Source organism: Lethenteron reissneri, chromosome 10, assembly GCF_015708825.2.
Source record: "Lethenteron reissneri isolate LAM-NWPU_2019-01 chromosome 10, ASM1570882v1, whole genome shotgun sequence".
Lineage (NCBI taxonomy): Eukaryota > Metazoa > Chordata > Hyperoartia > Petromyzontiformes > Petromyzontidae > Lethenteron > Lethenteron reissneri.
Window position 1 is genome coordinate 3,260,417 of NC_083788.1, and position 24,171 is coordinate 3,284,587.

The 24,171-nt window shown below is 54.8% G+C and overlaps 1 protein-coding gene across 1 annotated transcript; it reads right to left on the reverse strand.

The window, feature by feature from the left end:
• Positions 1-256: 256 nt before the first annotated feature.
• On the reverse strand, positions 257-21,778 carry LOC133340715 (PR domain zinc finger protein 14-like). Its single transcript, XM_061549106.1, has 8 exons — positions 21,319-21,778; positions 13,689-13,742; positions 12,991-13,151; positions 12,214-12,546; positions 10,364-10,564; positions 8,537-8,638; positions 2,400-2,628; positions 257-447 (listed from the first exon to the last, which is right to left on the reverse strand). Exons 1-8 carry the CDS (start codon positions 21,752-21,754, stop codon positions 257-259), a joined length of 1,707 nt encoding a protein of 568 aa, XP_061405090.1. The 5' UTR covers positions 21,755-21,778.
• Positions 21,779-24,171: the final 2,393 nt, after the last annotated feature.

Consider the following 24,171-nt stretch of genomic DNA (forward strand, 5'->3'; position numbering starts at 1 on the left):
GTGTAAACTCCCAGCTCTCTCTCGGCAAAATAGCAGGTGGCCCACAATCAAAACCTTGCCAGGTCCCCCCTTTGTGCAATGTCGCCTAGTTCTCTGGAAAGCGAGGCCTCGCATCTCCCGAGTACAGCTGCACAACTTCGCCCAAGTTCCCCCCCCCCCTCGCTCCAGACGAACGACACTCCAGGACGAGACGGGCAGCGTTGTCGGCTCGCGGGACCCGTAGCTGCTGCCGCCGCCACCGCCGCCGCGGCCGCCCTCAGTAGGGCTCCGCGCCCTGCACGCTGCCGTCGCTGCTGCCGCGGGAGGAGGGCGGCACGGGCGGGTAGGGCCTGTAGGCCACGCGGGCGCCACCGTCGCGGACGGCAGCACCGCCCTCGCCAGCCAGCGAGTCCTCGGTGTCCGGAGATGGACTCGGCTGCTCCAGGATGGCGCCGCTGGCCGATTCGCCTGAGCCGGAACAACGTCAGGTTCAGCGACATCGTCTGGCGACGTCACACATCGCTGTGACGTCGTGGCCAATAATAAAACGCCACTCGGGAACCGGTCGGGGAGGAAGCCACGCGGTGAGACGATTATCGAGAATTGGCCCAAGCTCTGCCAGTGCTCGGTGATGGCAACGGAGTAACCTTTGAGAGCGACGCCTCTTTTAACGCCGTTTCGTTACAACGCCCCTCCTTGGTTGCGGAGGGAAAGTTACAGCGCAGGTCGGCCAATGTACGGGAGAAGGTGGGTGAGCCGCTGGCACCAGCAGGGCCGCGTCTTTGCCCAAACATGGCCTTGTGGAACCCGAATCGAAGGTGCCTGCCGCGTCGATTCTGCTCGTGGTCGAAACCGACAGCCACGTTCGAGTATCGATGCATCGAGGGTTAATCACCGCATAGTTTCCTGTGGGACGTATGCAGACGGCGGTTAATCGTTTGCACGCTCCAGCCGAACGCACTGGTGAGTACATCAATTATTGTATGTTTTACGTCATTATCATTAAATAGTCGCAATTCATAAAATGCTTGAATGCTTTCATTTTTCTCGAATTGGTAAACAAAACTCACTATTCTAAGAGCCGCAATGGTACGTGAATACAAGACGACATCACTAAATCAGTCCTTGAAGAGCCGCAGTCTGACCAAGCCCCTGATTTAGATCATTTAAACGTGCGTAGCTCCAGTGGCATTCCTAACATCGGAAGAGAGAGCGTTCCAGACGGCCCCAAGTCGGCGAATGCTCTACGGAGGGGACCTTTGTCTTGCGAGGCCAGGCACGGTGTGTCCTCCTATAGAGTGGTGGTAGTACTTTTGCGTTCCTGGAGAACAGCGCGTTATCGAAAAATACCGTTTAAACAAACTCGGAAATAACATGGGGGGCTAAAGCACGGCAGTCGGCGACAAGGCGCGAGACGTGCAACGCAGGCCCGAGCAATGAGCGAGGCGCATGAGTCGCATCCAAGAAGCATCCAGCAGCGTCCCACCGATCCAGCAGCATCCCACCGATCCAGCAGCATCCCACCGATCCAGCAGCATCCCGATGCCTCGTGCGACGTCTACTCCGAAGCAGCTGGGCGGCCGCTTACCACCCGCCCGCGGCAACACACCTCCGCTCGCTCGATCGCGTTGCATCCAATTCATATCCGCGCTTTTATATATGTATATATGTGTGTGTGTGCAGTGAAACCTTGGATTGCGAGTAACTTAGTCTGCGAGTGTTTTTGCAAGACGAGCAGAAATGTTAATTCAATATTAATTTGGTAAACGAGCGAGGTCTTGCAATACGAGCAGTACGTACAGTAAATACGCTTTGTCTGCCGAGCGTCACGTGATCACAGCTGAGCCGATGGTTCTTCTCTCTTTCTCTCTCGCTGCGGGATTGTGGGTAATCGTCTCCCATGCTCGGTCTCAGTCGGCGTGCCTCACTCGTATGGTCAACATCCGTGCGAGCGTCGACTGTTTACTATATAGTGTTGTGACCACGTGTGTGTGTGCGTAAAGCATTTTTTGTATTTTGTGTCCAAGTGTAGTGACTTCTTTAGTAGCTGTACTGCAAGTGGAAGTCGTCCTACACAATAATCCTCCTCTCCTCTCTCTCGTCTCCCTCACACCAGCCACGATTACATCTAATTAATACATTTGATTACTTTATCTAAAATTTGAATAATCAAAATAGAAAAAAGGTATTTTGCATTAATAATTTTTATACGAACACAGTATTTTTTGGGTTGTGGAACGAACCTTCCGAGTTTCCATTGCTTCTCACGGGGAAATCCGCTTTGATACACGAGCGCTTTGGATGACGAGCACGTTTCCCGGACACGGACCACGCTCGCGATCCAAGGTCTCGCTGCTCATTCCAAAAACTTTCTCCCCGAACAATATTCCCTCGTCGCGCCATATCACAAGCATCGTCACCTTCTCCGGCGTGTATCTTGAGGTGGAACTTGAGCTCGTAGGGCTGCGCAAACGCTTTGCCGCAGGCTCCGCACGCCAGGCTCGCCTTCTCCTTGGCGTGCGTCCGCCGCACGTGGCTGTCGTGCGCCGCGTGCGACGCGAACGCCTTGCCGCAGTGGCGGCACTTGAAGGGCTTCTCGCCCGAGTGCTGGCGGATGTGGGTGCGCAGGATGGACGACGCGGTGAACGCCTGGCGCGCGTGCGTGTGTGTGTGTGGGTGTGTGGGTGGGCGTGTGTGTGTGCGTGTGTGTGGTGTGTGTGTGGTGTGTGGGTGGTGTGTGGGTGGTGTGTGAGTGGTGTGTGTGTGTGGTGGTGTGTGGTGTGTGTGAGTGTGTGTGTGGTGTGTGGGGTGTGGTGTGTGGTTGTGTGTGTGAGTGTGTGTGTGTGGTGTGTGTGTGTGTGTGGTGTGTGTGGGGTGTGTGTGGTGTATGTGGGTGTGAGTGTGTGTGGTGTGTGGTTGTGTGGGTGAGTGTGTGAGTGTGGGGTGGTGTGTGGTGTGTGTGTGAGTGTGTGTGGTGTGTGTGGGGTGTGTGTGGTGTATGTGGGTGTGAGTGTGTGTGGTGTGTGTGTGGTTGTGTGTGAGTGTGTGTGTGAGTGTAGTTGTGTGGGCGTGTGTGGTGTGTGGGGTGTATGGGTGTGGTGTGTGTGTGGGGTGGTGTGTGTGTGGTGTATGGGTGTGGCGTGCGTGTGTATGGTGGTGTGTGTGTGATGTGTGTGGTGTGTGTGTGGGGTGGAGTGTGTGTGGTGTATGGGTGTGGTGTGTGTGTGGGGTGGTGTGTGTGTGGTGTATGGGTGTGGCGTGCGTGTGTATGGTGGTGTGTGTGTCATGTGTGTGGTGTGTGTGTGGGGTGGAGTGTGTGTGGTGTATGGGTGTGGTGTGTGTGTGAGTGTGGGGTGGTGTGTGTGGTGGTATATATGTGTTGGTGTATATGTGTGGAGGTGTGTGTGGGGTGGTGTGTGTCGTGTGTGTGGGTGTCGTGTGTGTGTGGTGGTGTGTGTGTGGGTGTGTGAGTGTGGGGTGTGTGGGGTCGTGTGTGTGGTGTGTGAGTGTGTGGCGTTTTTGTGTGGTGGCAGTGTGTGTGGTGGTGGTGTGTGGATGTGGCGTATGTGTGGGGTGTGTGTATTGGTGTATGTGTGTGTGTGTGGGGTACGTGTGGTGGTATATATGTGTTGGTGTATATGTGTGGTGGTGTGTGTGTGGGGGGTGTGTGTATGGTGTGTGTGTGGTGGTATGTGTGTGTGGGGTGTGTGTGTATTGGTGTATGTGTGTGTGTGGTGGTGTGTGTAGTGGTGGTGTATGTGTGTGTGTGGTGTGTGTGTGGTGGTGTATGTGTGTGTGTGGTGGTGTGTGTAGTGGTGTTGGACACAACAAACAGAAATGGGTAAATTTAACACGACCGATATTATGATTCAGAATACAGATTTCATTTTTTGGAGGGGTGGAGGAGGGTTTACGACACACATTTCCCTTGCGAGGTCTGAACCAATCATCAATTGTGTGGGTGGACTGAAGTGGCAATGGGCCGGAACACTCCATTGTTGTAGGGGCGGTGGAGGGGGTGAAACTCTAAAGCGGACTACGGCCTTAAGGAAGGAACCAGGATTATTTTATTTTATTTTACTTTTATTAATTTTAATTTTAATTTTTTACCTACATGACTTTACCGAAAAAAACCTAAGAATATGAAAAGGAACCAGGAAACAAGTCCATAAATAAATCTATATCCTGCACACTGGAGACCCATAGAGTTACACAGAGACCCATAGAGGTACACAGAGACCCATAGAGTTACACAGAGACCCATGGAGTTACTCAGAGACCTATAGAATTACTCAGAGACCCATAGAGTTACACAGAGACCCATAGAGTTACACAGAGACCCATAGAGTTACACAGAGACCCATAGAGTTACACAGAGACCCATAGAATTACTCAGAGACCCATAGAGTTACACAGAGACCCATAGAGATACACAGAGACCCATAGAGTTACACAGAGACCCATAGAGATACACAGAGACCCATAGAGTTACACAGAGACCCATAGAGTTACACAGAGACCCATAGAGTTACACAGAGACCCATAGAGTTACACAGAGACACATAGAGATACACAGAGACACATAGAGTTACACAGAGACCCATAGAGTTACACAGAGACCCATAGAGATACACAGAGACCCATAGAGTTACACAGAGACCCATAGAGTTACACAGAGACACATAGAGTTACACAGAGACCCATAGAGTTACACAGAGACCCATAGAATTACTCAGAGACCCATAGAGTTACACAGAGACCCATAGAGTTATACAGAGACCCATAGAGTTACACAGAGACTCATAGAGATACACAGAGACCCATAGAGATACACAGAGACCCATAGAGTTACACAGAGACCCATAGAGATACACAGAGACCCATAGAGATACATAGAGACCCATAGAGATACACAGAGACCCATAGAGTTACACAGAGACCCATAGAGTTGCACAGAGACCCATAGAGTTACACAGAGACCCATAGAGGTACACAGAGACCCATGGAGTTACACAGAGACCCATAGAGTTACGCAGATAACCATAGAGATACACAGAGACCCATAGAGATACACAGATACCCATAGAGTTACATAGACCCATAGAGATACACAGAGACCCATGGAGATACACAGATACCCATAGAGTTACACAGAGACCCATAGAGATACACAGAGACCCATAGAGTTACACAGAGACCCATAGAGTTAGTTCAACGCGTAGGCTTTCACAACCAATATCATCCAGAATATGGGAGGGGGGGGGGGGCAGTGGGGAGGGGCAGTTTGGGAGTGAGGGCAGTTGGGGAGGTGGGGGCAGTTGGGGGGGGGTAGTTGGGGGGGGGGACAGTTGGGGAGGGGCAGTTGGGGAGGGGCAGTTGGGGAGGGGCAGTTGGGGGGGCAGTTGGGGAGGGGCAGTTGGGGGAGAGGCAGTTGGGGAGGGGCAGTTGGGGAGGGGCAGTTGGGGGGGGCAGTTGGGGAAGGGCAGTTGGGGAGGGGCAGTTGGGGGAGGGGCAGTTGGGGAGGGGCAGTTGGGGAGGGGCAGTTGGGGAGAGGCAGTTGGGGAGGGGCAGTTGGGGAGGGGCAGTTGGGGAGGGGCAGTTGGGGAGAGGCAGTTGGGGAGGGGCAGTTGGGGAGGGGCAGTTGGGGAGGGGCAGTTGGGGAGGGGCAGTTGGGGGGGACAGTTGGGGGGGGCAGTTGGGGGGGACAGTTGGGGAGAGGCAGTTGTGGAGGGGCAGTTGGGGAGGGGCAGTTGGGGAGGGGCAGTTGGGAGGGGCAGTTGGGGAGGGGCAGTTGGGGAGGGGCAGTTGGGGAGAGGCAGTTGGGGAGGGGCAGTTGGGGAGAGGCAGTTGGGGAGGGGCAGTTGGGGAGGGGCAGTTGGGGAGAGGCAGTTGGGGAGGGGCAGTTGGGGAGGGGCAGTTGGGGAGAGGCAGTTGGGGAGAGGCAGTTGGGGAGGGGCAGTTGGGGAGAGGCAGTTGGGGAGGGGCAGTTGGGAGGGGCAGTTGGGGAGGGGCAGTTGGGGGGGGGCAGTTGGGGAGGGGCAGTTGGGGAGGGGCAGTTGGGGAGAGGCAGTTGGGGAAGGGCAGTTGGGGAGGGGCAGTTGGGGGAGGGGTAGTTGGGGAGGGGCAGTTGGGGAGGGGCAGTTGGGGGAGGTGCAGTTGGGGGAGGGTCAGTTGGGGAGGGGCAGTTGGGGAGGGGCAGTTGGGGAGGGGCAGTTGGGGAGGGTCAGTTGGGGAAGGGCAGTTGGGGAGGGGCAGTTGGGGAGGGGCAGTTGGGGAGGGGCAGTTGGGGGAGGTGCAGTTGGGGGAGGGTCAGTTGGGGAGGGGCAGTTGGGGAGGGGCAGTTGGGGAGGGGCAGTTGGGGAGGGTCAGTTGGGGAAGGGCAGTTGGGGAGGGGCAGTTGGGGAGGGGCAGTTGGGGAGGGGCAGTTGGGGAGGGGCAGTTGGGGGAGGTGCAGTTGGGGGAGGTGCAGTTGGGGGAGGTGCAGTTGGGGGAGGTGCAGTTGGGGAAGGGCAGTTGGGGAGGGGCAGTTGGGGAGGGGCAGTTGGGGGGGCAGTTGGGGAGGGGCAGTTGGGGAGGGACAGTTGGGGAGGGGCAGTTGGGAGGGGCAGTTGGGGGGGGGTAGTTGGAGAGGGGCAGTTGGGGGGGGGGACAGTTAGGAGGGGCAGTTGGGGGAGCTGCAGTTGGGGAAGGGCAGTTGGGGAGGGGCAGTTGGGGAGAGGCAGTTGGGGAGGGGCAGTTGGGGAAGGGCAGTTGGGGGAGCTGCAGTTGGGGAAGGGCAGTTGGGGAGAGGCAGTTGGGGAGGGGCAGTTGGGGGGGGGGCAGTTAGGGGGGGGGCAGTTGGGCAGGGGCAGTTGGGGAGGGGCAGTTGGGGAGGGGCAGTTTGGGGGGGCAGTCAGAGCGAGCAGTTAAGGGGGGAGGGGACAGTTGACGGGGGGCAGTTGGGTGAGTGGGGGACCGCCACGGTCCAGGAGATGGTGGGGACACAGGGAAATATTCCTAGACATTTAAAGCTGTGCATCAATAACGATGCAGTTCATTTATTGTAAACTAATCTAAGAAACTAAACCATTTTTTTATGCCTACCAGGTAAGGGCCACCCAGCTACGTAGGTTTTTTTTGTCCCACGAATGACGGCTCAACACGAAGTGGCTTCATCACGTGGCAAAAAAAACTGTACAGCAAGCGGGCAAAATCCTCTGAATGCGATGCCACCGGTACGGTGATTCTCCACCCTCACCGTAAAGGAGGGCAAACACTCTAGGATCACCTTTCTGGCTCCCCCCACACCCCCCCAAACCCCCCCCCCCCTTCCTTGGCTCCTCCCCCCTCCTCCTCTTACCCTATATAATAATGCCCCATCACAAATAACTCCAACTACAGTTATTTTGCTGTGCCTTTTTACACCCGATGAAGGAAGCTTGTGTTGCCTCCGAAACGTCGTGATTCATTATATTATTTCTATTATTTTTATTTAATTTATTATTTACTATTTATCTATTTTTACCTACGTGACTTTACCGAAAAAACCTAAGAGTATAGGGCAAACACCCTCCATCGAGGGGGACGGTCCACCGACATCCCCATGGAGAGAGAGAGAGACGGAACACCACAGCGGGACTCTTGCTACTGCATCGGCGGTGGCTCGGAGATGTTAACTCCCTCGCCTGGTATGCAGGAGGTCGTGGGTTCGATCCTGACCCTGGAGATTGCGTGTCTCTCTCTCTCTCTCTCTGATCATCATCACGGTATCGAGATGTTAACTCCCTCGCCTGATATGCAGGAGGTCGTGGGTTCGATCCCGACCCTGACGCCTGCTGCTGTAGATTTGGAATCTCTGTGTCTCTTTCCCCGTGGTCCCTTTGACTCTGTGTCGGCTTCTCCAGGTGTTCCCCCCTGCACATTGAAAATCAACGCCACGCGCTTCAGAGCATCGTGGCTGCTGCTCTACAGACCCACGTGACGATGATGATAAACCACCTTGGTTGAGCCATCATTCGCGATTGCCAGGGTCGCTGCTGAGATAAAGGTGCGTCATAATCTTGATTTGAAGCTTTCGTGACTGCAGGCATCCACACTCTTTGGTCCTTTCGGTGAAGTCACGTGAGTCGAAACACAATAAACCAAATCACGACGTTTCGATCGCAACACAAGCAGTCTTCACCCGTTGGCCCGACTTCAGAAATGTTCTTGCTGTGGTTGTCCCAGCTGATGGAGACCGGCTTGTGTTGCGATCGAAACGTCGTGTTTTGTTTAATTTTATTTCTACCTACGCGATTTTACCGAAAGAACCAAAGAGCAGAGCTACGTCTAGGCCGAGTGGGCCTCACCTGTGGCAGTGAAGAAAGAATAAATAAACAATCTTCTTGGTTCTTTCGGTAAAGTCACGTAGAAGGGAAACAACAAAACAATAAAACACAACAAAACAATTCTCACGACGCCTCGGCCACAACGCAAGCAGCCGTCCTCAGGCGAAGAATTTTAAATCGAAATAAACAATCGTTTAGTTCAGCGAGAGACGGGCCGATGCGCGCTCATCCTTCAGCGGATGGACCCTGACCTTGCTGCAGTAGACGCACTTGTAGGGCCTCTCGCCGGAGTGGACGCGCATGTGCTTGTTGAGGCTGGACGACTGCGAGAAGCTCTTGCCGCACACGGTGCACTGTGTTGACAAAGAAGATGAGGACAGGTCAGTTAGCTGGGTTCGTAGCGCAGTTACCCAAACCGATACACCACCGCTCACCCGTGTTGAACAAGACAAAGGTTCCCCGCATAGACTGGGAACACAGACTGTTGGTGCAAGTTCTGTCAGCGAGCACCTAAGGCACACGAGGGGGTGGGTGGCCAGCACAACGCCCGGCCGCCTTTGTCTCCCCAGTGGCGATGTTTACTAGACACCGCACCAGGTACTCATTTGAGGCTGAGCCGACCTAGCGGAGGCCCAGGACCGGCTCAGATAGTCGTCACTGGTGTTGGCCGTGAGCAGGAATGGATCTCGGGTCGCCGGGTTTGGAGCGCATACAAATATATGTGCGTGGACTTGATGATTCTCCCGTAGAGGCTTTCACAGCACGAGGATGAGGTGCGTGAAAGGCAACTCCGTCCCTCCATTAACGGCAAACACACCCAACTCGGAGGAAGCTTCACTGTCAAAAGACCACGTGTCCAGGTCTGTCGAGGCGACATTCAGACTCTGTCGTCTCGACAGACCTGTTCTTCACCTGAGGACGGCTGCTTGCGTTGTGGCCGAAACGTCGTGAGAATTATTTTATTATGTTTTATTTGTATTATTTTATTACTTCCCTTCTACGTGACTTTACCGAAAGAACCAAGAAGATGAATCCCTGCAGTCACGAAAGCTTTAAATCGAAACATAAAAATGTTTTATTTTTATTATTTTATTACTTCCTTTCTACGTGACTTTACCGAAAGAACCAAGAAGAGGAATCCCTGCAGTCACGAAAGAAGCTTTAAATCGAAAGAAATGAAAATAATATAGGACGACGTTTCGATGGCAAGCAAGCGAGGAGCAAACAAGAGCTAGCTTATCGACACAAGATATAACCTTGTTGTAACAGCTCTCTCGCCGGCTCAGCAGTTCCACCACCGGATTATTTTTTCCCGCCTGAAGACGCGACCGCTTGTGTTGCGATCGAAACGTCGCGATCTGTTTTATTTTTCATTTTGTTTTATTTTTTCTACCCACGTGACTTTACCGAAAGAAACAAAGAGTATGAATCCCTGCGGTCACGAAAGCCTCAATCAAGATTGACACGTACACTGCTTGGTGCTCATAGTCACGTGCACGCGTATATTCGCACACATATCAGAATCAGAATATTTATTTAAACTACAGGAGGAGTCCGATGAGCTAATAAGCTCTTTCTCACAGATGTCCAGTAGGGGCAACTTGTAAACACATTACAACAACAAATATTACAAAAACAAATCACCAAAACAAATACAACTAAACCATCTGCATCCTACCAGACAAAGCCCACGGAGGTATTAACCTCTTTTTCAGAAGCGACCTGGCCACAAATGATAACGCTCAACAAGGCGGCCCCACCATTTGGACATTTGTAGCCCCAAACAGAATTTAAATAACCTCAGGTGCACGTTTCTAAATGTGGTGGGAAAGAAAAGAATCGAACTCGAGCCCGCCCGCCCGCCCGTACGTACACGCCCGCACGTGACATGTCGCAATCGGGTACCCGATACCCGTACCCTACTCGATACCCGGCTACCCGTACCCGGCCGAGTATCGGGTACGGGTACGGTTAACCCGGGTAACCGTTTGCGACCCTGGTGCGGCCGGGTACGGGTACGGGTAAGGAATCAAAACCCGTTTGCGACCTCTGCCGCACACATGTACACGCCCACGTACCTTGTGCGGCCGGTGCTTCTCGTGCACGTGCAGGATGTGCACGCGCAGGCGGTCGCGCTTCTCGAAGGAGCGGGTGCACAGGTTGCACGGGTACTTGCGGTCGCCGAGGTCCACGCAGCGCGTGTACTTGAGGTGCTTGTCGCGGTAGTAGCGGTACGCGAACACCTTGCCGCAGCGCTCGCAGCGGTAGCCCTCGCCGCTCTCTGCGTGCACGCCACACGGCAAGGGATAAGACAAAGGTCCCCCCTCCCGTGTAGACTTAACAGACCGCCGGGGCAAGTGCTGTGAAGGCGAGCAGCACCTGCGAAGGCCGGCACGGCGCACGACGGGGTCGGGTGGCCAACGCCACGCCGTGCCGCCTTCGTCTCCCGATGTTTAAACACCGCACCAGGTGCTCGTTTGAGGCTGAGTCGACCTAGGAGAGGCCCAGCAACGGTTCAGATGATCGTCACCGGTGTTGGCCGTGAGTGGCAATCGAGCTCGGGCCGCCGGGTCCGTAGTGGTGGAGCTGATGGTGAGGCCCCATCTCTTAGAGGCATGCTCCAGGTTCAGCAGTAATGTCTCCACTTACCAGATCATCAACATATGCAATATAGTTGAACAACAGGGAGCTATCGCTCGACCGCACCCGGGCAACAGCCAGCCTCCAATTTTACCTGTACCAGATTAAGATCCCTCTGGTACAGTCAGGGAAAGTCTTGAACTGCGTGGTCAAAGAAGATCTTAAATAGTGTAAGGGCCAGAAAAAAATCCTTGTGGAGCCCCAAGGTGAACAGGAAATGTCTCCGACTCCCATCCACGCAGCATCAGCCAGACCTGCCCACCATCATAAAGGTCCTCAAATGATTGTGAGCAGAGTCAGGGACTCTGAAAGCACGCACAACAACCCAAAGCCCTGATCTATTGATAGCATCAGAGGCCTTGACCAGGCCAAACAACGCAGAGATGTAGGTCCCGTTGATATTACCTACACATCTGCTGGAGGATACTAACAGAACAAATGGGGTCCGTGCACATTGGGGCTTTGCGAGCCTCTCCTCAGCGTGGCTGGCAAGGCGATGTTTAATTATTCTTTCCAGGGCCTTTACCAGCACTGAGGAGCGAGATGGCCCAAAAGTTTTTGCAATCAGAACAGTCCCGATAAAAAAAGAACATGGAGGACCACCAGAGCATCCTTGGAATCATGCGGAACTGGTCGTGTGGACCAGCCCCATTGTAATGATGTGGCATAGAGGAGTTTGCACGCCACCCTCTCTCAGCAGTTACTTTGAGAGGTCATCTCTACCTGCTGCTTTGTATGTACGTTGAACTTCCTTCGCACCGTACGTAGCCAACCGTGCTAATCGGATGTGCGATTTACCTGGTCTCATGCTCTGGATCGTCCTTCGCACTTCCTCAACAGATGGCACACCATCCAGCCACTCACAGGGGGTGACAACTTCTTCCAATGTTTGAGGCACCGCAGCCCCAGCAGGATCAAAGCCCCCCTTTCCCCATGATGTTGTTTCAGCCGAGGGGTTTTATCTCCCACAAGACCTCACAGAAATGCTCGGTAAAGCTGCCAGACCCATTCCTGGGGGTCGGAGATCGGATCACCTTTCTTTCCCTGAAGCATGGGGAATAGGTGAGGCGCTGCGAGCTACTTTGCTATCGACACCAACCACCATCGTACCATCAGCCGTGACCGCCTCTCCATATCCTTCCACGTCTCCTCCTCCTGCCATCCTCCCATCGCCCACCGCCATCGCCATCACCGTCGTTTTCACCGCCGCCGCCGCGGCCGCCATCACCATCATCAGACCGCCGTCGCCGCCGCCGGCGGCGCCCACCCCGGCCGCCGCGGCCTCCGCGTCTTCCGCCGCGGGGCTCGCCGCGTCTCCGCCGCCCGGCCCGGGTCCCGGCCCGCGTCCCGGGCCCGCTCCGGGACTCGAGGCCGCGGCCGTCGGGAGCCTGAGCCCCACGGGGATGCCCAGGAACTGCAGGTAGGCGGACTCGCCGTACCACACGAGGAGCTCGCGGCCCGAGGGGACGTCGCGGCTCGCCTCGTACACGATGGAGCGGCCGCTCTGCAGCGCCACGAGGTTCTGCTCGGAGGAGCTCCGCGCGCAGTTCACCAGCGACATCCAGTTGCCCGCCGCGCCGCGCCCGTCGATGAAGTGGCTCAGGCGGCCCCCCTCGAAAATCTGTGGGGTGGGAGGCAGTGGGGGGTGGAGTGTTGAATGGAGGGTTTGTTGTGGTGGAGGGGGAGACCAGGGCATGAAAACAAAGATAAGCTTCAGATTTGGGCGGTTTGGGGGTGTTTGGGGGATGAGTGGCATGAGGTTTTGGAGGAAGTGGAAAGGTGGCAGAGTGGTAGAGGTAGGGGTAAGGAGAACGTGGCAGTGGAGGAGGTGATGGTGGAACTAGAGGTCGACGTCATGGATGATGAAGGGATGAGATGGTGGTGGTGATGGTGATTGTGGTGGGGGTGGGGTTGTCGTCCGTAGAAGGTGACGGTAGTTGCGGTGCGACCGTGGTCACTGCTGTCGAGAATTTCGAGCTCGCGACTCGTGAGTCTCCCACACACGCACACACACACACACACGCGCCGGTGTTCGTGCGAGCGAGCGAGCGAGACGGACTCTCACCTCCCACATGTGCGAGTTGTCGTCGTGCGTCTTGATCTCGCTGGGCGAGACGACGCGGCCCGCGTAGGGCCCGAAGCGCGTGCCCCGCGCCACGAGGCCCCGCGTGCAGAACACCCCGTAGTGCGCCTCGGCGCCCAGCCACGTGTGCAGGATGCTGAGGCCTGTCTCACGCGTGCACGTGAGAGACACGTGTGACTATGTCTCACGCATAGACGTGAGAGACACGTGTGACTACGTCTCGCGTAGACGTGAGAGACACGGGATGCACGTGAGAGACACGTGGGACTACGTCTCACGTAGACGTTAGAGACACGGGTGACTATGTCTCGCGTAGACGTGAGAGACACGGGGTGCGCGTGAGAGACACAGGGTGCACGTGAGAGACACAGGTGACTACGTCTTGCGTAGACGTGAGAGACACGGGGTGTGCGTGAGAGACACGTGGGACTACGTCTCGCGTAGACGTGAGAGACACGGGGTGCGCGTGAGAGACACGGGGTGCGCGTGAGAGACACGTGGGACTACGTCTCGCGTAGACGTGAGAGACACGGGGTGCGCGTGAGAGACACGTGGGACTATGTCTCGCGTGAGAGACACGGGGTGCACGTGAGAGACACGTGTGACTACGTCTTGCATGCACGTGAGAGACACGGGGTGCACGTGAGAGACACGGGTCACTACCGTCACACCCAACGCACCTTCAGGGAGGTTGAGAGACTCGCGATCCAGTGGCACAGTCTGAGGCCTCACACCTGGGAGAGGCAAAGACGAACAGGTGAGGGAGGCACACCGCGGACGTGTGAGAGGAGGTAAAGGGAGGAGCCGGGGGGCAGGTGCGGGTGGGAGGTGGGGTGGGGGCCGGGGTATCTCTCTCTCTGCCCCGTTGGGATCTCTCTCCATTCATCTCTCCCCACTCTCTCCCCATCGCTTCTTTCCGCCTCTTCAAGGATGCACACACACAACACGTACATGTGTAACTTCAATAGAGCCTGTATGCGGTGTGAGTTGACTAGTCGGCACGGGAGGTAATGACAGGGGAGTCAGTTGTAAGTGCGAAGGGACTGGTGGCCACGGGAGGTAATGACAGGGGCATCAGTTGTGAGTACGAAGGGACTGGTGGCTACGGGAGGTAATGACAGGGGCATCAGTTGTGAGTGCGAAGGGACTGGTGGCCACGGGAGGTAATGACTGGGGCATCAGTTGTGAGTGCGAAGAGACTGGTGGCCACGGGAGGTAATAACAGGGGAGTCAGTTGTGAGTGCGAAGGGACTGGTGGCTACGGGAGGCAATGACAGGGGAGTCAGCTGTGAGTGTGAAGGGACTTGTGGTCACGGGAGGTAATGACAGGGGAGTCAGTTGTGAGTGTGAAGGGACTGGTGGCTACGGGAGGCAATGACAATGGAGTCAGTTGTGAGTGCGAAGGTACTGGTGGCCATGAGAGGTAATGACAGGGGAGTCAGTTGTGAGTGTGAAGGGACTGGTGGCCACGGGAAGTAATGACAGGGGAATCAGTTGTGAGTGCGAAGGGACTGGTGGCCACGGGAGGTAATGACAGGGGTATCAGTTGTGAGTGCGAAGGGACTGGTGGCCACGGGAGGTAATGACAGGGGCATCAGTTGTGAGTGCGAAGGGACTGGTGGCCACGGGAGGTAATGACAGGGGCATCAGTTGTGAGTGCGAATGGACTGGTGGCCACGGGAGGTAATGACAGGGTAGTCAGCTGTGAGGGCGAAGGGACTGGTGGCCACGGGAGGTAATGACTGGGGCATCAGTTGTGAGTGCGAAGAGACTGGTGGCCACGGAAGGTAATGACAGGGGAGTCAGTTGTGAGTGCGAAGGGACTGGTGGCTACGGGAGGTAATGACAGGGGAGTCAGCTGTGAGTGTGAAGGGACTGGTGGCCATGGGAGGTAGTGACAGGGGAGTCAGTTGTGAGTACGAAGAGACTGGCGGCCATGGGAGGTAATGACAGGGGAGTCAGTTGTGAGTGCGAAGGGACTGGTAGCCACGGGAGGTAATGACAGGGGAGTCAGTTGTGAGTGCGAGGGGACTGGTGGCCACGGGAGGTAATGACAGGGGAGTCAGTTGTGAGTGCGAAGGGACTGGTGGCCACGGTAGGTAATGACAGGGGTATCAGTTGTGAGTACGAGGGGACTGGTGGCTACGAGAATGATTGAGAAGGGAGCGTGGTCGGGTGACGGAAGAGGACGGTGGAGTCTGCCGGTGGAGCGAGCGTTCAGAGTCAGCGAGAATGATCGAGAAGGGGGGCGTGGCCTCGTGTAGGTATAAAAGGGGGACCTGCGCGGGAGACTCGGGGCTGTTGCGGTGGGGGTCTCCGCCTGATGTCAAGTGAACGTGTCTTCAATAAAGTGCCATCTCAACAGTCGTCGTCATTACACATACGCACGCACAGATTCCCACACACTCATACACACATATACACACAGACACACCCTCGTACGCACACAATACACCTGCACACAAAGACAACGATCCCCCCGTACAGCCTTAACGGACTATTGGTGGAGTTCTGTTAGCGATCTGCACCTATGAAGATCGGCACGGCACACGAGAGAGTGGGTGACTAGCACCACCACGCCCGGCCGCCTTTGTCTCCCTCGTGGCGATGTTTACACCTGCATACACTCGCACACACGTGCCCCACGCACTCTTACACTCGCACCAAACTTAACGGCAAATATTCATGCATGGTCTCTGATACTGTTGGGGCAAGTGCTGTTAGTGAGCAGCGTCTATGAAGGCCGGCCAACAGCACACGAGGGGGTGGGTGACCAGCACCGCGCCCGGCCACCTTTGACTCCGCAGTGGCGATGTTTACGCACCGTGCCACATACTCATTTGAGGCCGAGTCAACCTAGCGGAGGCCTAGGACCCGTTCAGATAATCGTCAACCGGTGATTGCCTGAGCGGGAATCGAACTCGGGTAACCGGGTTAGTAGCACAGCGAGAAAACCATGCACTACCACTCCCCGCACACACACACGGGGGCAATGCTCGCGAGCACACACACTTTCACACACACTCCCAGCGCGAGGCCGACTAATTACATCTCGTGGAGGATCGCTCCGCTGAACAAAATAGTTCCGTGAATCATTTTGCGAGTGCGAGTTCGGGTTTTAAGTCGATGTTAAAAAGAAATGTTTCATGGAAGTTGGTTCGTAAGTGCAGGTGTTCGTAAGTTGGGTGTTCGTAAGTCGGGTGTTTATACGTCGAGGACTGCCTGTTTCCAGTTCAATGGGCAAAAACAGTTTTAGTTAAGACGCGAGGAAAAAAATAATTCAAAGGTAAGATCAAGATGTCATCACGGTCAATATGCCGTACCAAGACTGTTGTCGATGGCATTGCAAGTTATAATAATGCCAACTTGGAACGCACCGCGCACAGCATTCGCTCACTCGCATAAGGGGCATGTGTACGTTGCAGGATACCGGAATGCCTGGAGAAAACGAATGCGTTTGAGTGAGGGGGCAACACCTCTACAGATGGAACAGTTCAGAGACTCATCCACATTTGGCTGTCCTGCCTTTACCTGGCTGAGCTAGGGGTACGGCACTTTCTTAACACCCACGGGCTAGAGAGCGTGGAACAGATGGGGGTTAGTCCACACACTTTGCTGTACCGCCTTCTGCTGGCGACGCCCACCCACGGAAAGGGAGAGAATGTCGGAAACATCCGTGGGGCGATCCAGCAACCCTCGTTGCTGTCACCACACAGTGCTGGATCAGAGTAGCAACAGCAGCGTAACAACCACCACCACCACCACCGCCACCACCCACCACCGCCACCACCCACCACCGCCACCACCAGCGCAACCACCACCGTCACCGCCGTCACCGCCGCCACCCACCACTGCCACCACCACTGCCACTGTCACCGCCACCACCGTCACCACCGCCACCCACCACCACCAGACCCTACAGATGTAGAGCAACCTCCGCTGGGCAGTCACAGTCATCACCACACTCGGTGATTTTCTACCACTCATGGTCATCCTCAACACCACCACCACCACCACCAAACAACAACACAACACAGCATTCGAGCATTACTGCTACGAAACCGTCCGGGGAGGTTCGTCTTGACTCGGGTCACCATGGCAGTAAATGTGACTTTTCCCATCGTGGAGTGAGCATGAGACCGCAGGGCTGTAAACTTCACCTCTGCCCTCCAGGACCCGGCGGAGTGTGTGCATAGTACCGACAGCGTTCAAACTGCAGCATAATTGGTGCGCTCCGTGCCAGATATCGCGGGGTTATCGTGGACGGAAAGTTGACCCCTTCCAAAGCCCCCGCATGAAATAGATTCGCAAAAAGACCAAGTCAAGTTCCCTCCCCCTGCTACAGAAACTTGCAGGGCCGACCTGGCATGCACCTGCTGTTAAGCGCCGCGAACTACTGGATATGTGTGCGCAAAAAGAGCTTTGCAGCTAATAGGATTGCTCGAGTACGAATAAATATTCTGACGTCTTCTGAACTTTACCGCCCTCCCCCCTCCACATCTCTGGTCTGCTCGGTGGCAGGGTCACTGCAATTTCAGCGGCAGCTCATCAACGACACTGCCAAGATTGCAGGGCGAAGCAACGCCAACAATTAGGCACCATGACGGACGCTCTGAGAACAAGACGGGGATGGCTCCTGGGCTGCCGATTCTTGGGGAACATCCCCTTGCCGACAAATCTCCGCAGAGACGTCGCGCGGACCGCACGGGGAGTATTTTTGGCACGCGGTTGTCGCCGACGACGACGACATCGATGACCACCGCTACGCTGCAACCATCATCTCAACCAAGACCTCAATTAAGTCACCTCCTCCTGGCCGCCGACTGGGGTCCCAGTGATCACCTCGCTTCTGGGACCACGCTTTGCTGCTGCTGCTGCTGCTTCCATCCTCGAGTTTCACCACAACCCCCAGATCGGGAAGAAACGCCGCTGGCGAACGGCATGGGAACAACGCCCAGAGTTAAATTTCGATTTAAAGCTTTCGTGACTGCAGGGATTCATCTTCTTGGTTCTTTCGGTAAAGTCACGTAGAATGTAAATAATAAAATAATAACAATAAACGTTATCAAATCATATAATAAAAGAATATAATATAATAAAATATTTTATTATGTTTTATTTTTATTACTTTATTATTTCCATTCGACGTGACTTTACCGAAACAACCAAGAAAACGCCCAGAGTTATAAACACCTCCGCATAATTATGAAAGTCACCGCCAGCGTTTCGATTTAAAACTTTCGTGACTGCAGGGATTGATATTCTTGGATCTTTCCGTAAAGTCACGTAGAAGGGAAATAATAAAATAATAAAACATAATAAAATTCTCACGAAGTTTCGGCCACAACACAAGCAGCCGTCCTCAGGTGAAGAACAGAACTGTCGGAAAGACAGCGTCCTAATGGACACTGCTAAGCTTGGCAGCGTATTTTAAGCTGGGTGGGAGGAGCAGAGCGCCTTGACAAAGGAGTTTACATATCAACAGAGGAGTTTAGCATATTGACGCGAAAGAACTGCTTCTACCCTACGACCATACAATAAACCGATGTGAAAAAACTAGAAAAAAAACTACATCAATATAATCAATGTACTCAATATACTCTCCAATAAGCTGAGCTATTAACATTAAGTAACTGGGTATAGACTACACTATATGATGACTACCATATAATGAACCGATATAAAACTGAAATATAAACTACATCAATATAAATTTCGATTTAAAGCTTCCGTGACTGCAGGGATTCATCTTCTTGGTTCTTTCGGTAAAGTCGCGTAGAATGGAATTCTACGCGACTTTACATCAATATAATCAATTGCCTACATGAAGATGAGTCGAGTATTACATCTCCACAGTTCACATCTCGAGGTGGCCTGCGTCTCACTTGGTCCCAGGTGTCTCCTCTGTCGCTCCGTGGTCTCCGGACTCCTGGGTGTCTCGTCATGGTTCGAGATCCTCCCTTTGTCTCCAAAATGTCCAGCATCTCTCTCTCTCTCTCTCTGCATCTTTCCGTGTCTCCCGTGTCTCCACATGACCCACCCTAGTCTCCCTGTATCTCCAAGATCTCCACGTGATCTCCCCGTGTCCACCACATGACCCACCCTAGTCTCCCTGTATCTCCAGTATCTCCACGTGATCTCCCCGTGTCCACCACATGACCCACCCTAGTCTCCCTGTATCTCCAGTATCTCCACGTGATCTCCCCGTGTCCACCACGTGACCCACCCTAGTCTCCCTGTATCTCCAGCATCTCCACGTGATCTCCCCATGTCCACCACGTGACCCACCCTAGTCTCCCTGTATCTCCACATGATCTCCCCGTGTCCATCACGTGACCCACCCTAGTCTCCCTGTATCTCCAGTATCTCCACGTGATCTCCCCGTGTCCATCACGTGACCCACCCTAGTCTCCCTGTATCTCCAGCATCTCCACGTGATCTCCCCGTGTCCATCACGTGACCCACCCTAGTTTCCCTGTATCTCCAGCATCTCCACGTGATCTCCCCGTGTCCATCACATGACCCACCCTAGTTTCCCTGTATCTCCAGTATCTCCACGTGATCTCCCCGTGTCCACCACGTGACCCACCCTAGTCTCCCTGTATCTCCACGTGATCTCCCCGTGTCCACCACGTGACCCATCATAGTCTCCCTGTATCTACAGTATCTCCACGTGATCTCCCGTGTCCATCACGTGACCCCCCCTAGTCTCCCTGGATCTCCAGCATCTCCACGTGATCTCCCCGTGTCCACCACGTGACCCACCCTAGTCTCCCTGTATCTCCAGCATCTCCACGTGATCTCCCCGTGTCCACCACGTGACCCACCCTAGTCTCCCTGTATCTCCAGCATCTCCACGTGATCTCCCCGTGTCCATCACGTGACCCACCCTAGTCTCCCTGTATCTCCAGTATCTCCACGTGATCTCCCCGTGTCCACCACGTGACCCACCCTAGTCTCCCTGTATCTCCAGTATCTCCACGTGATCTCCCCGTGTCCATCACGTGACCCACCCTAGTCTCCCTGGATCTCCAGTATCTCCACGTGATCTCCCCGTGTCCACCACGTGACCCACCCTAGACTCCCTGTATCTCCAGTATCTCCACGTGATCTCCCGTGTCCATCACGTGACCCACCCTAGTCTCCCTGTATCTCCAATATCTCCACGTGATCTCCCCGTGTCCATCACATGACCCACCCTAGTCTCCCTGGATCTCCAGTATTTCCACGTGATCTCCCCGTGTCCATCACGTGACCCACCCTGGTCTCCCTGTATCTCCAGTATCTCCACGTGATCTCCCCGTGTCCACCACGTGACCCACCCTAGTTTCCCTGTATCTCCAGTATCTCCACGTGATCTCCCCGTGTCCATCACGTGACCCACCCTGGTCTCCCTGTATCTCCAGTATCTCCACGTGATCTCCCCGTGTCCACCACGTGACCCACCCTAGTCTCCCTGTATCTCCAGTATCTCCACGTGATCTCCCCGTGTCCATCACGTGACCCACCCTAGTCTCCCTGGATCTCCAGTATCTCCACGTGATCTCCCGTGTCCATCACGTGACCCACCCTAGTCTCCCTGTATCTCCAGTATCTCCACGTGATCTCCCCGTGTCCACCACGTGACCCACCCTAGTCTCCCTGTATCTCCAGTATCTCCACGTGATCTCCCCGTGTCCATCACGTGACCCACCCTAGTCTCCCTGGATCTCCAGTATCTCCACGTGATCTCCCCGTGTCCACCACGTGACCCACCCTAGTCTCCCTGTATCTCCAGTATCTCCACGTGATCTCCCGTGTCCATCACGTGACCCACCCTAGTCTCCCTGTATCTCCAATATCTCCACGTGATCTCCCCGTGTCCATCACATGACCCACCCTAGTCTCCCTGGATCTCCAGTATCTCCACGTGATCTCCCCGTGTCCATCACGTGACCCACCCTGGTCTCCCTGTATCTCCAGTATCTCCACGTGATCTCCCCGTGTCCACCACGTGACCCACCCTAGTTTCCCTGTATCTCCAGCATCTCCACGTGATCTCCCCGTGTCCATCACATGACCCACCCTAGTCTCCCTGTATCTCCACGTGATCTCCCCGTGTCCATCACGTGACCCACCCTAGTCTCCCTGTATCTCCAGCATCTCCACGTGATCTCCCCGTGTCCATCACGTGACCCACCCTAGTCTCCCTGGATCTCCGCATATTCTCTCCTCCATCTCCTCGCGATTTCGCCCCCCTCTCTCCGCCGTGGCCTCGCCACAACCTCCTTATGTCTCTGCGTGTCCTCCCCGCGTGTGGTGTCTTCTCACCTGCAGGAAGGCCCAGGTGAAGGCCCGAGATGGCGTGCCCTGCGACCCCTCCCCGCGGGCCCAACCTCCCGTACAGCACCGCGTGCAGCTCCGCTTCAGAGAAATAGAACCTTTGTTGCACTTGATGTTGTGGCTGATGATGATGATGATGTGGTTGATGGTGTTGCTGTTGTTGTTGTTGCCGGTGATGGTGGTGGTGGTGTTGACGTTGTTGCTGAGCTTGAGTCTGGTTCTGAGTTTGCTGTTGATGATGCTGATTGTTTTGTCGATTGTTCTGACCGTGTTGTTGATGTTGTTGTTGTTGTTGATGCTGGTGATGTTGGTGATGTTGGTGGGGACGGGACGGAGAGATGGAGGGCTCCCCCCCTATGGGGAGGAAAGGCATTGGGCGACACGGAACTTCACGGGCCTTGGGCAGCACCAGCGGCAGGGGCATTGCGAGGGGCAAGGCCGGGGTCAACTTCCCTTGCTGCTGCTGTTGCTGCTGCTGTTGCTGCTGTTGCAGGTGTTGCAGATGCTGCTGCTGCTGATGTCCATTCCCATGATGGTGCAGGTGATGGTGGTGATGGTAGGCGCGATGATGGTGGTGGTGCTGATGTAGTTGCGACGGTGGCAGTAGCAGCGCCCCCGCGTTCGGAGCAGCAACAACAGCGGCGGTGGCGGCGGCGGCGGGGAGAGCCCCTCCGTAGGGTCCCGGCGAAGGCCCCACCTCGAGGTGAAGGCCCGGGTAGGCGAAGGCCGGCCTGCAGCCCTTGAGTGTGGCCCCCTCGGCCACCAGTCCAGGCAGCAAGTGGTGGAGGCCCGCAGAGGGCCCTCCAAGCCTTCGCCTCGGCGACGCCCCAGGGAAGGCCATCATGGTCCCCGGGACCTCTCCGCCTGGTTGCGGTGCTCTAGGAACGCGGGGAGCCCCTTTTGGGGGGCCATGCGAAGAGAGCGGCGGACCAGGGCGACTGGGTGGTGGCGACGACGGCGGCGGCGGTGGAGATTCAAAAGCAAACGGACGGTGAGGTGCAGACCCACGTCCTCTCTCCTCTTCGGCCTCCACCTCCTCTTCCTTCACCTCCTTCTCCTCCTCCTCCTCGCCGAGTGGTGTCTGCTTGCTCTGCGTGTCTCCCCTGGGGTCTAGAGGCTCTGCGCCAAGGAACGGCCTCGGAATGAATCCTGCGGGGCACAACACATCGATCCCTGGGGTTACATCAAAAAAGTTGGGACAAATCAGTAACTTTATCATCATAATCATCATCAGCAGCAGCAGCAGCTGTCGTGGTCAAATCCGCTGCTGTATGAAGGTCACCCCCAAGCTACCCTCAAGGTGTCTCCATGCCTGCATGTAATTAAATCGACGGGACAGGAGGAAGATGAACGACACGTGGAATTAGAGAACGCACGCATGCAGGTTTCTAACGATGTCATTCACAGTTTCGATTTAAAGCTTTCGTGACTGCAGGAATTCATCTTATTGGTTCTTTCGGTAAAGTCACGTAAAAGGGAAGTAATAAAATAATAAAAATAAATTATATTATTTTATTATGTTTTATTTTTATTATTTTATTACTTCCCTTCTACGTGACTTTACCGAAAGAACCAAGAAGAAGGTCATTCAAAGTGTCAAGAAAGGGCAAGTGGGCTTGGTGGACAGAGGACGTGGTTGACGTGCAGCTACGAGATGTGCAGCGGGCAGGACACAGTCACGGCTAGAAGGGGCGGCGATGATGATGATGGTGGTGGTGGTGATGGTCAAGGCCTATGATACCATCAGTAGCCCTGGGCTCTGGGTTGTTCTTCATGCTTTCGGGGTCACTAACTCTCTGCTCACAATTATTAAGGACCTTCATGATGGTGGGCAGGCTACGTGGCTAAAACCTACGTGGCTGGGAGTCAGAGCAATTCCCTGTTCACCTTTGGGTGTGACAGGGATGTCCTCTGGCTCCAACATAATTGAACATCTGTTTTGACCACGTGGTTGGTGAAGCCTTTGATGGCTGTACCAGAGGAATTTTCATCTGATACAGATACAGTGGGAGGCTGATCGATGCCCGGGTGCAGTCAAGGGATGGCTCCCAATTGGTCAACCACGTTATTGTTGCTCTCTCAAAGGAGGAGTTGGAGGTGCTGCTGCTGAACCTGGAGCTTGCCACTAAGAGGTGGGGCCTTACCATCAGTCCCACCAAAACTATACACCTGCCTGGGTTTTTTGTGCCATCAAACGCCACAACTCCCAATTGGTGATGGGGCAGTTGTGGAGAGAGTGGAGAGTTTTCCATACCTCGGCAGTGTGCTCATGGCCGGCTCCGGTTTTACAGCAGAAGTTTCATGCTGAATCAAGCGAGCGACATTATCTTTTCATCAGCTGTGCAACGCTGTGTGGATGTTACCTAGTCTGTCACTCCACACGAAGCTTCAGGTCTTCTTGGCCACGGTCATGTCCTCCCTTCTCTATGCTTGCGAAACGTGGACCCACCTAATTGAACATCGTCGCCGGTTAGAAAGATTGAGGCTGGCCTGCCTAAAATTCCTCCTGGAATTAACCATCCGGGATTGTATTAGATGCTCACAAATCTTTGAAAGATCTGGACAAAGTCCCATCGGTGAGCTCCTCCGGCAGGCAAGGCTGCGTTTGGCCGGGTCATGTAGCCCACATGCCCAGCCACCACATGCCTAAACAGCTTTTGTTTGGCCGAATAGAGGGGGCTATATGGAGTGATGTGGTAGAGGCGGTTGTGAACCTGAGTGAACTTGCAGGTGACTGGTACCAGCGGTGTCAAAACTGGTCTCCTGAAGGACGCTGCTACTGGGCAGTTGGAGGCAGTCGCCCCTCAGCAACAGCGGAGGGCAGAGGAGCGATGTTCACAA

Coding starts and splice junctions, on each gene's coding strand:
- LOC133340715 (XM_061549106.1), bottom strand. CDS start 21,754: ATGCCCCTGCCGCTGGTGCTGCCCAAGGCCCGTGAAGTTCCGTGTCGC. Junction 13,743..21,318: donor TCACCTGGGCCTTCCTGCAG/GTGAGAAGACAC, acceptor TGCCTCTCCCAG/GTGTGAGGCCTCAGACTGTG. Junction 13,152..13,688: donor GTCTCTCAACCTCCCTGAAG/GTGCGTTGGGTG, acceptor CGCGTGAGACAG/GCCTCAGCATCCTGCACACG.